Below are 12,597 nucleotides of genomic sequence, written 5' to 3' on the forward strand. Positions count from 1 at the left end.
ATCTAACAAAGTGTCCCAGTGGCATATCCTAATCAACAATTCATATATATATATATATATATATACACGTGTGTGTATATGTGTGTGTGTGTGTGTGTGTGTGTTCAGCTTCACACCCATGTATAAGGTATCTAGCTGGTCCAACCAACATATATGAGCCTCCATCTCTTTCTACCAACATGTAATCCCTACTTGCAATGCCATGATTCAGTCATTCATTCCGGAGAAAATTCAAAAACAGCGACTAATTGAATTGAATTTGATCAGCCAAAGCCAGAATTTCAATTTCTGTACAACCCAAGGTAAGGTCGAACCAACCACCACCATCAGTGAGATAACGACAGCTCTGTTGCCGGGATAAGAATCAAAAGCCCAAAGAAGCAAAGTTATCATTATTCATCTTCAGGCTTTGGGATACTTCTTACCTTGAATGAAGCATATTGGTCTGACATGATCAATTGAGAATTATTGTTATAATACACATATATATAGAGAGAATCTGGAAATAAAATTAGAACTATATATTGGGTATGATACATGTTAGAGATGTTATATTTGCATTAGCCAGCCAGCACGTACTGACTGCGCTAGTATTGTTCTTTTTTCTTGTTTTTTACACTACAAAATTCAGCAGGCAAGAGCCACTGACGATCCGTCTGTCCCACTATCGACCTGCAAGCAAAATTACAAAATAAAACAAAAAGGCTCCAGTTACTAGGAACCAAGTCCGAGGAGGCTCCAGTTACTAGGAACCATGTGGACTTATTTTGGTCAAGCTTATAAATCAAACAGAATTACAAGAGCGATCAGCATACCAGACTGGAGATTATCATGATTATCAAGTTCCCTTGTGCCACTACTTGGCTTGCTTGTACCGGGCTGTACGGTCGCTTGATTCTGCACAAAAATCGGGAGACCACATCATTGCATAAAACAACTTTTTGAGCTTCGGCATTGTATCAAGCCGAAACGAGTTCCAGTCTCCAAGTTTGGTTACTTTCTAGCAGAAGTATAGATGAAACATCTCCTGGTCTCTGAAATCTATGAAACGGCTATGCAAAAAGAGGACGCAGTGGTGGTTTCCTAACCTATAGATTATTTCTCAGAATGCAGTATCACTGCAGATAGTTGGAAGGAAATTTTCTTTTTTTAAGATGTAACAGTAAAAGAAACTGACAGTAAACGTTCTCTGGAAATGCAATAGCATATAGAAGTCCAGTTAAAAAATGTATTTCATGCTCAAATATACCTGAGGCAGTGGCACCTGCGTCTGGTGAAGGCTAAGATACTGCTGGTAAGGATCAGCATAGCTTGGCAATAGCGGCTGGTTGGAATTCTGGTTACCAAGAGAGTTTAGCATGGGATCTGACTGAATATTTGCTTGCATTCTGGAAGGATCAGACAAAGGAACCGGTGGCATATGAAAGCCTGGAACGGGGAACCTTGGACCCAAATGAGCTGCTGCAGCAGGTGTTGGCAATGTTGAACCCGCAAGCATAGATGGAAATGGCATCATCGGGCGACTCATGCCCATTTCCATTCCCATTCCCATCCCCATTCCCATGCCCATACCCATACCCATGGGTGGCATGTACTGCTGAACTCCAGGATACATCATGGGGACCATGCTGCATCCCATGGACATCATCTGTAAAAATTGAATACAGCTTAGTTTTTTTAGGTAGCATTTGTTAAAATGAGTAAGAGAAGATTATATTAAGATAATTTATTTGTAAGGTTCAACATAATTTATCCAAAGAGAAAGAGAGATAAATTTATCTGGAAAGTTCAACATAAAAAATCACATAACTTCTTTCCAAATAAATTTAACAAATATAATAGAAAATACTTTGGTCCAGAATGCTTTTCGTATCCCACTTTTTTTGTCTATATCTTGATTAATAAACACTATCTTAATAGATAATGAAAGCTAAAAATTTCATATGAGAAATCAAAAGTTTGCCACAAATGAAATACAAAATGAATGCCAACAAAATAAATGGAATATGGCCCATGAAGTCGAAACCATCATCTGATGGTATGAAACAACCATTTTGAATAACTACAACAAATATTGACAGACTATAATTTCATGGAGACACGTGGCAAGATGCATGTAAATAACCAAGCTCTGTATTGGTAAAAAGAAATAAAAAAGTTTTAAGTTCAATTAATAAAATGTGGCTCTCCTCTACGTGGACAAGAAAACCAAATAAATAATCAAATAGCCAATGAAATCAACTGCTGTGTTGGTTAGACAAGCCTGAAAATTGACTTCCACAACCTAAATGATTTCCCAGGTAACAGGATTCATGATCCTGGTGTCGGAGATCTTTTTGAACTTTTCCGAGCTGCTTTCGCCTATTTTAGTTTTAGGTTTGTGTCCAAAAAAACTGAAATCAGTAATATTTATTAGTTTAAATTAAAAAATTCTATGTCCGGAACTTTCCCCCGAAAAGCCAGGTTATTTTGGCAATTAATAAAAATTATATACATCAATCCACCATATCTGGGTTAGAAGGTAATTTCACGACCTTGGTGCACGCAGGGAACCTGGTATTGTCATTTGATGTTTACACAAACAAGTGTTCCTAGCCCAAAGTGTGCATTCCCAGGAGAAAGGGTGTTGTTTTGGGCTAAGTCAAATCCCCATAAGAGCTTAGAGTTACAATTTAAATGAGATATCTAAGAGCATGGATAAAAAATCTATATTTATATATAGCCAAAACAAAAAAAATTGTATGTTTCTATTTTGTATGTTCACGAAGAAGATAACGTCATTACTCAACTACTGATAAGAAAGGCCAGGCTGGTTGCTTGTGGACTAGAATGCACGTTGAGTAATCGATAGTTTCCATTCACTTTGTGCATGTGTGTGTGTGTTTCGTTTAGGCCGTTGTGGGTTGGGAGGAAATAATTATCAACTCTTAAGAGAAAGGAATTCCAATGCATGGTCTAGGTTATTAAGCTATGTATGGTACGAATAAGGTTATAGACATGAGATGTAGTTACTTAAAAAAAAAAGGTACAATTATGGTGGAATATGGTTAAAAAAATAAAATAAATATCAATTTTGTTTATAGAAATAATATTGACGAACAATAAAAAATGGAATGTTAATTCAACATAAAAAGTGATAAACTCACAAATGAAAAATATCATAATCTAATACGTACATTGTAACAACTTGAAAAAAAATCAGTGCCACATATTCATACGAGTGACCCAAAAATACAAAGAAGAGTTTCCAATTTTCAACTTTCAACTAGACCTGATTTTAACTAACTAGTTAGCGATCATTTATTGGATAGGAACTTTGGTGTGTCTAAGATGTATTAATCAGTAATGACCGATAGAGACACTACGTGGCATGTTCTAGTCATTTTTCATGTGCATGCCCAATAAGTATGTGTGTGCAAATTTTATAGTGTTTGTACCTCATAAATTTGAAGTAAATGTTTGAAATTTGTCTGGTTAACACCTCCAAAAGACAGAGAGAAAGAAATAACAAGCAAACAAAAATTTAGAAGTGTGTTGATCACCCCACTTGGGTAATATACATAAAAAATGATGTCCAGTATGATAGAACCCAGGGTATTCTCTGCTGCTAGTCTTGTTAGTAATGTTAAGGTACCTTAGTGATTGTTAAGTCATGGGTTATGAAAACAACTATTTTTTTTTTTTTCCAAAAAGTAAAAGAAAGAAAGAAAAAGAAGCAAGAAAATAAAACCCTGAAAAGCGGGAACACTTGGAATCCCTTTTTCTTTTTTAAGATTTGAATTGTTGAGAAGCACGTAAAGAGAGTATCAATCCATGAGAAAGAAACAATAAAAGGGAATATACCTGCACTTGTAATTGCAGTGATTTCAAGTACTCAATAGCTTCATCCAACATTGAAGCTTTGTCTGACTGAAATTCAGATAGGGAGAAACAATCATAAAAAGGTTTTAGCATCTACGTTAGACTCTCTTCATGTTCATAATACATAGGATGTGATACAGCAGGCAAACCTTGTTGCAACGAGGTATGAGTTCTTGCAAAGCCCTCATTTTTTCATTTATCCTATCTCGACGCCTCTGCATGAGATGCGAGTGTAGAATCATCAAGAAATAGCACTACATCAAAATGAAATGTATACTACTGCAGTATGAGTAAAAAGACAAACCCTTTCTGAGAGATTGTGAACTTCTGCAGCACGAGATCTCTTTGTAGATGTTGATCCACGAGCTTGTTTTTTTGCATCAGGAGAATCAAACTCAACATCCTGCGGCAGTAGACAAGCAACAGAACTTCAGATGAGCAACCAACCGCTTGCTTGAAGTGTCAAATTTGACACTTAAAGACCTGCTTCACAGGTGTGGAAATCTGGAAATCCTTTCCAAGGGAGGTCATCTGTCTAATTATGCAGATTGCCCATTGCTAGGGAGATTTGGAACAAGTCTTATGGCTATTCATGCTCTAGTCGGATATGTACACAATGGAACCATACTTGAAGAGAAAAATAGAATAATAAAAAGATGAAAATATTGAAAACTTGAAGAATAAAGAAAATGGATTACAGAACTGTAAATAGGTTTCCTACATATATACGCGAGCGCGTGTATGTGTGGTGCATGTATTTACATTAAGCATCAACATACTAATAACTAATAAATATCAAGGTCAACTGGAGAAGGGGAATGTTGGAGAACATTGAAATCCATAAAACCAGGGCATACAAAATTTTAATCGTTGTTATTGCATATTGATCATAATGTCTGCATTATGAGAACATTCCTATTGTTCGTTGTCTACTAGCCGTCTATCATTCTCACTGCTTGGATAAGCTAGTTCCATAACCATCATATCGAATTTTCTTTTCAATTTTGCAAATAAGCTTGAACCTCACAATATGCTAAAGCACTTTCACGCTGAACCTATCCCCGATCAATCCCCCCTCCCCCCCCCCCCCCCCCCCCCCCCCCTCTCTCTCTCTCTCTCTCTGTATGTATGTATAATTAGTCCTACAATCACATTCTTATGCTTCTGGTACTTGCTTCCTTTGGACCCAACCAGAGTATATACGATTTATGACATTCAGTTCTTAAACCTGCTCTCATCTGCATTGTGTTCCATATCCCTAATTATCACAGTTTCCCCTGTTCTATCTTTCACCTTGTGTTTATTTTTGCTCAGTAAAATTGAACAGTTTCCCCTGCTTTATGTTAGAACTATAGAGTGTTTCAAATGTAAAGATTCAACTAATTGGATGTTAAGTTGCTCCAACCACCATAACTGATTGACAATTGGAGATATGTGCCTCACCCCTTGCCAAAGTCATTGAGTCATCTGGTTTTGGAGGGGGTTGGGGGAAGAACTTTTTATTGATTACATATTTGGAAGCTTAAGTTCAAATGAAACTCTGGGAGAGAGTAATAGAGCAGAGGCTCAGAAAGGAAACAAAGATGTCAAAAAATCAATTTGGTTTCATGCCTGGTAGGTCAACAATGAAAGTTATATATTTATTGAGGCGTCTAATGGAAAGGTATCGAGATCATCAGAAGGACCTATATATAGTGTTTATAGATCTAGAAAAGGCCTGTGATAGGGTCCCTAGAGAAGTATTATGGAGGGTTTTAGAGAAGAAATTAGTCAAAATAGCCTATATACAAGCCCTTAAGGACATGTATCATGGTGTAGAGACAAGGGTCAGAACATACGGAGGGGATACTGAACCATTTACAACTACAATAGGACTGCATCAAAGTTCTGCACTAAGTCCATACTTATTTGCCTTAGTAATGGATGAACTCACTAAAGATATTCAGATAGATGTGCCATGGTGTATGCTATTTGCAGACGACATAATGTTGGTGGATGAAACAAAAGAAGGAGTGAACACTAAGCTTGAGTTGTGGAGAAACAATTTAGAATCTAAGGGATTTAAATTAAGTAGAAAGAAAACAGAATATATGGAATACAAATTTAGTAAAAATGCAGGAGTGGATGATGTTATAATAAAATTAGAAGACCAAATCTTACAAAGAAAAGACCATTTTCGATATTTGGGATCAGTAATTCAAAAAGATGGAGAAATCCACGAGGATGTCGCACATAGAATTAAGGCAAGTTGGCTAAAATGGAGAAATGCATCGGGGGTGTTATGTGATGGTAAAATCCCATTAAAATTGAAAGGAAAATTTTATAAGACAGCTATAAGACCAGTCTTGCTGTATGGCTCAGAATGTTGGGCAGTCAAATACCAGCATAAGCAAAAGACGAGTGTAGTGGAGATGAGGATGTTAAAATGGATGTGCGGACATACAAGAAAGAATAAAATTAGAAATAAAGTTATTCGTAATAAGGTAGGAGTAGTGCCAATCGAAAAGAAGATGAGAGAGACTAGACTAAGATGGTTTGGTCATGTGAGAAGGAGACTAAGAGACGCTCCTGTGAGGAGAGTTGATGAAATGGAATAATTAGTTACAAAAAGAGGTAGAGGTAGACCCAAAAAGACTTTGGGAGAAATATTAAAATTTGATATGAAATATATGGATCTAAATGAGGATATGACAAAAGACAGAAATACATGGAAGTCTAGAATTCATGTAGCCGATCCCACATAGTGAGATAAAGACTGGATATGTTGTTGTTGTTTTATATTTGGAAGCTTAAATAGTTTGAGGTGCAACTAAAACTTCAGCCCCTCTGCTAGTTATCTTCAGGTCTTAGGCTATATACCATTTCCATGTACCCACAAACTGTTGCATGTTATAGAGGAGTCAGTAAATCTAAGGAAAATCCTACAAAATAAAGCCATCAAAGCTATCAGCTAGTTATTCTTTGGGCATGTGTCTGCGTATACAGAACAGAGAGGCTCTTGTTATGCAGCACCTCATCAAGCACCAAGTGCTAGATGATCTACTTCCTATTTACCAAATTTAGTGTCAAATAAGAAAATTTCAAAGTCCATATCTCTGTTCAAGCATGAGTTAACTTGAATTCCAGATCAAGGTAAATTAAATCTCTTGCCTGTAGGCATATTTAATGATGTGTTCAAGGTTGATCACGTGTTGCCAGCCAAGCTTTAAGTAAAATTAGTTATTTGAATTTTAATTTGTCAATTAATCTCTTTTATTATATAAGTTATGTTTAAAAATTACTAATCAATTTTCAATCTTTGTTTACCTGTCACAGCCTCACAGGCACGTCAATTAGCTTCTTCCCCCAACTTTAACAAGCTTCTTTATTGGTTTGGTATAGTTGTAAAATATTTGCTTTCAAAAATCATTTTAGTAAAAAATGTTTTTGCGGGAATAATTTTCATTAAGCTCCTTTTTTATAAGCTTACTTCTCAAAAGTATTTTATATTATAGGCCAAATAACACACGAAAAATATAAAGATATATTTAAAAAAAATAAAAAAGCGTTTTCCTGCCAGCCAACAGACGGTAGAAATATAGGTTTGAGAGGCAATGGACTACCACCGCATATATGCAACGACAGGCGTCGCAGAACTTAGGGAATGAGTCCGAAATATGCGCCGCCTAACAGCACTCCAATATCATTTGGATACGATTTTTACCGTGCCTGTGGTCACACCTTGAAGCCCATGGACCTACTACCCAATCACCCTTCATGACCGTGATGAAGAAACTCGCGACATTCCCACCATACACGTGGCAGATTGGTCCTCGACAGTAATAAGCGAAGATTCCATCTGCCACGTGTAAGGCAAAGAATACATTGATACACGACGCAACAATATGGCCAGATGCCAGCGTGCACCGAAATAAGACAGTAACAAAAGCGGTAAGGGTGCGCACGCAAAACAATGTAACCCGACCTGCGCACGATAGACGAGACGAATACCTGGGAAAAGAGGAAGCAGAAATTACTCACCTCGCTCTGACACTCGATATCGTCGGCTTCTTTTCCCTTCCGCTTCCGATCCTCTGTTACCAGCGGCTTGTGCACCGGCTCCGCGCTCGCGCTCACACTGGCTCCTGAGCCGCCCGGCGATGACGTCACCGTCAGGTCACACGTTCTCGTCTCTATGCCTCCACCTCCGGCTGATGATGTCGCTGCCGCTGCTGCGCCGCTCATGGTGCTGCACCCTATATTTGCGCTAGAAACCTGTGCCATACTTCCAGCGACCTGCGAGACCCTAGATTCCGGCGTCACGCTCGAATCGACGACCGTCGACGATCTCGTCGTCTTTTTAGAGCTCGATGGTCCCGTTTCTGTCCTCCCTTTAGGCTGCGAGAAGTGAACAAAATTGTGGAACCGTCCTGAGGATTCCGCCTCCGGACGCCTAGGCGGTATTGGCGGCACGGAAGTCATCGTCCCCGCGGCGGATGGAGCTGGGATCCGCACATCCGATGGCCGGAGTTCGGGAACTGGGGCGATGCTGGCGGGAGGGGGGGCAGGTCGGCCCGGCGCAGGATAGATAAGATCAGCTCCAGGGGCATACAAGTCGCGGTCAAGGGAAGTGTCGTCGCTGGGGCAGTGTAACCAAGAAGCCATCTCATCCTCTTGCATGAAGAGCTGAGGTGGCGGTTCTTCCGGCCGGGTGATGTCTCTGGCCGCCGACTGCTCCGGCGGCATAACAGCGTCTCCGATGTGAGATCTCCTGAGAGACCTTTGGTTTTGGCTCTGCATAACCACCTGGCCGTTTTGCCAGAGTAGCTCCATGATGTCTTCCTCAGCCCTGTCCACACCAGATACAGAGAGATGATGATTTAAGTGTTCATTCATCGAGGAGAAAACTGAGAGAAAGCATCAGCAGATAAAATAGAACGATCGAGAAGGAAGAAAAGATCCGAGAGATGATCTCACATTGGCGACTTCTTTGATCGAGTTAAAGCCGAAGAAGCCGGGATTAAGTAATCTTCGTCCAATTCAAAATCCGGAACATAGTGATTCATCTCCAATTGATTCCAAGTAACAAAAACAAAATCGTCAGATCGATTTCCCCAGGCTCAAATCTAACAAACACTATCTGAGAAAAGCACAATAAACAACGACAGAAGGTTGAAGGTTCGAAACGGACGGTAGGAACTCAGGCGATTCAACCTGTAAACCTACAGGTTGAATTCAGCAGTTGGAATCCAAATCCAGAAGAGCCTCAGCTCCGCTAGCTGAATCATATATATATAGGCGGCGAACCTGTAATTAAAAGCAGCTTGAGATTCTCGCACTCGCTCTCGTCGCCCTAGCCCAAGCAAAGCAAAGCAAAGCAAAGGATCTTCCTCTTTCGTCCTAACAAATTAACAACACGAGGCTAGTTTTCGGCTCCGATGTCTTATTCGCAAAATCCTCTGCTTCTGCTCTGCAACTCTCTCTGGCCTGCAGCGATGCCTGTGGCAGGAGATGGAAATGGGGGGGGGGAAATTCTCAGAAGATTTGCTTGCGGTGGTCTAGGTATTTGTTTTTGCTGCTATTCTTCTTCTTTTGCCTTCTGCGTTAAAACGTGTTTTGCAGCAGCCAAGGATAAGGCACTCTCTCTCTCTCTCTCTCTCTCTCCGTAGCCGAATATCGCTAAAGGAAGAAGACGAAAAGTGTGTATCTTCTCGTCTGTCTCACGCTCACGTACACCCCCTTTCCCCCACTTGCAGATCCACTTCATTTTAATTTAATTTCTTTTTCTCAATATAATATTATTATTATTTTCACCTTCTTACTTCATTTCAGTATCTATCTTTGGTATTTAACACATACATACAGTGTAGCTATTAGTAAATAATAATTAATTAATCTTCTAAATGACAGCAATTAGTAGTGATGATTAAATTATGTGATTTGAAAGCAAAGGAAAGGAAAGGTTAGGGTTTAGCCTAGGAGCAAGTAGCAGTGGGCTTTGGCATGGCGGATAAAGTTTAATTATTTATTTCCACGGCCAGTCTTAAATAATCATTGCTGGATTTGCTGCCCCCTCCTTTTAAACAAAAAAAAATATATATATATCAAAATGGACTTACTTTTAACTTCTTCTTTTTTTATTTTTATTTTCAAAAATGACAATTAATTAATTAATTAAGCAACAATCAACGCTAAGCTACCCTTCGGCCTTCGGCTTTCGGCTTTCCGTTTTGGTAATTGAAGTTACTCGTCACCCTGTCGACGAAAGCAGCAGCCACACCAACTCACTCGCGGCTGGTCTCCCTTCATATGCTTAAGCTAAGTTTTATTGCGCGCTGTAGTGGATAAAAACTCGACGCCTATATATATATATATATATATGTGGTCTGTGACTGCGAGTCCCCCATTGCCTGCCTGACCTGGGTGGTCAGAGCCAGGCTGATGGGAGGAACGAAAAAGGTCAGAGAAATTTAGGGGACCTGATCATCGTCATCATCAGTCATTCATGGTGTGGGTGTGGTCCTATGATCAGAACAACATCACGTGGTGCTCCGATGCTCGCCTAATCATTCCCACCCTGGTCAGAGTTACACCTGATTACACAATCATCGTCTCATGGTTTTTGCAGGCTTCCCATTCTTCCACGGTTCCATTCCAACACCCCCCCCCCCCACCCCACCCCCGGCGCAAAAAAAAAAAAAAAGAAAAAAACAAACAAACCCAACTGTGTTGCTTTGGATAGGCTACTAAAAATGTTACTCAGTAAGTAAATCCATTAGTTTCTTATTTAAAATTTAATTAAGATGATGTATTTATTTTTTACAGGGTATTAGCGAATCGTCAATAAGTGTGCATGGGGAGGCGTGCAGACGTGGCAGCGACCTAGCGTGCCATGTTGACCTGTCAGCCGACAATTTGGGGGGTGGGGCCCACTTATCTTCTCCACTCGCTCCATTTTTAAATGAAAGGCCGGGGTGGCCCGGCGGGTGGCCTCCTTCACCCCCCCGCGCAGTGCACACCACACGCTAATAAATGCCTTCACCGATGACTGTTTTTGTGTGAAATCTGATCTTCGTGCTCGTATTCTTAAATATGCGAAGGAGATAAATCACAAACGTAAAATTATGTTTTATTGTGTAAAAAAAATTTTGAACTCACATTCTATTAAATTAAGAATAACATAACACTATCCCATGAACATAGTATGATTGGTTATCAGGTAACAGATTACACTTAATGATATAAATTTGAGTCATGACAGTCACAGTGTGAAAGTTTTACCCTCTTGTGGGGTGACTTCTTATAGGTACCATGTATTGTGCCTCTTATCTGGTACACTGTCGTGTATCGTGATTAATCTCTCTCACCTGCGTGAGACAATGTGTGGAGACCCGGTGAAAGATTTCATCTTTTACAGCTAAGACTAACAAAACATTTATTCTTGTCAACGGAGCTATGGTGTTACAAACATAAATGCCTACTTATTTTCTACCCATGTACATATATACTAATAAAATTAATTATTTATATATTAAATAATTAACATTTTCCTAACTACAATTCATTAAACAGGGTGACCCAAGAACATAGTCTAATCAATGCCACAGCATTAATCATTATATAAAATATTAATATAAAGTGATATCACAACAACTGTGAAATTTAAGAGTAACGTTATTCATGTTCGCTAATGATGAACAATGATAATTTATGCGCATGTATTTGTTTAGAAAAAATAAAAAAAATTCAATAAATTTTATTTTTTATATATTTTAAATAAATATGTAATATCAATTAAACACTTCTATATACCCTTATATATCACCGTTGTTCATCTCTATAGCACTACTTGAAATTTAAATGTTTAAATAATATTTTTAAATTAATATATAATTATTTTTTATAAATAGACCATAATTAAACAGTAATAAATATATTTTAATTTCAGACAAAATTTATTTATTACAATTTATTTTTAATATACAAACAATTTTATTAGTTGGGTAATAGTTCAAAACACAATTTATTTATTACCCTCTAAAGAAATTATTTAATTAGAATTTAAAAATAAAATATAATAAATATCCATTATCTGAAAATAATATATATTTATCATTACTTAATCATTACTCTTATTAGAATAGTTAGCATTATCTTTTATAATACTCTGTATCTCATTTTTCTCACTTCCAATTAATAATATTTTGAGTTTGGATTATTTTAAAATCATAAAATCGAGTCTGTCTTTGTGTAGTTGTCGATAATTTATGTATTATTCGACGGATCAATTAAATCCCTAAAATTTAGATCGGGACTCACCTGTCCATCCATTCAAGTCAAAGACGTGTCAAATTATGAGTTTTAGGGGAGAGTGAAATAATTGGGGACTAAAACCGTGCGTTGATTGGTTTTCCGCGCTTTATATATATATATATGACGGAGGAATGCATTTAAGGGAAACAGTGAGATTCATGGGATGGGGGGAGGAGACAGACAATGCAACTGTATTAGATATGTTAGCGGGCCCATGACGAAGACACGACACCGTATCAAACATAATAATACCCAGCTGGACATGACCGATCAAATAAATACTGCCGTGCGTGCCGTCATACTGTTTTAATAATAATAATAATAATAGTTAGTTTGATTAGGAAATATATAGTTTTAAGTGATCTTCTAAGGAACATTAAAGAGGTTTTAAGTTGTAACGGCTGTACTTTTATTATTATAAGTAATATATATATATATATATAT

At 38.1% G+C, this 12,597-nt stretch overlaps 1 protein-coding gene across 2 annotated transcripts; it reads right to left on the minus strand.

Annotated features, from left to right (window-relative positions):
• Positions 1-349: 349 nt before the first annotated feature.
• Positions 350-9,573, minus strand: LOC127797057 (transcription factor PIF1-like). 2 transcript variants are annotated; one of them, XM_052329549.1, is made up of 9 exons: positions 9,148-9,573; positions 8,818-8,906; positions 7,882-8,689; positions 4,166-4,264; positions 4,011-4,076; positions 3,844-3,909; positions 1,250-1,648; positions 816-897; positions 350-672 (listed from the first exon to the last, which is right to left on the minus strand). In XM_052329549.1, exons 2-9 carry the CDS (start codon positions 8,904-8,906, stop codon positions 665-667), a joined length of 1,617 nt encoding a protein of 538 aa, XP_052185509.1. In that variant the 5' UTR covers positions 9,148-9,573; the 3' UTR covers positions 350-664. The 2 variants fall into 2 exon arrangements, with proteins under 2 accessions (XP_052185509.1, XP_052185508.1); XM_052329548.1 differs by having other exon boundaries at positions 9,032-9,573.
• Between the last annotated feature and the right edge of the window lie 3,024 nt (positions 9,574-12,597).

Source organism: Diospyros lotus, chromosome 3, assembly GCF_014633365.1.
Source record: "Diospyros lotus cultivar Yz01 chromosome 3, ASM1463336v1, whole genome shotgun sequence".
In the NCBI taxonomy this organism is placed as follows: domain Eukaryota; kingdom Viridiplantae; phylum Streptophyta; class Magnoliopsida; order Ericales; family Ebenaceae; genus Diospyros; species Diospyros lotus.

What these genes read in the sequence shown, in the direction of transcription:
- LOC127797057 (XM_052329549.1), bottom strand. Translation starts at nt 8,906, where the DNA reads ATGAATCACTATGTTCCGGATTTTGAATTGGACGAAGATTACTTAATC. An exon ending in TCATACCTCGTTGCAACAAG is followed by an intron (nt 3,910 to 4,010) that starts GTTTGCCTGCTG and finishes TCTGAATTTCAG; the next exon opens with TCAGACAAAGCTTCAATGTT. An exon ending in CACTGCAATTACAAGTGCAG is followed by an intron (nt 1,649 to 3,843) that starts GTATATTCCCTT and finishes CAATTTTTACAG; the next exon opens with ATGATGTCCATGGGATGCAG.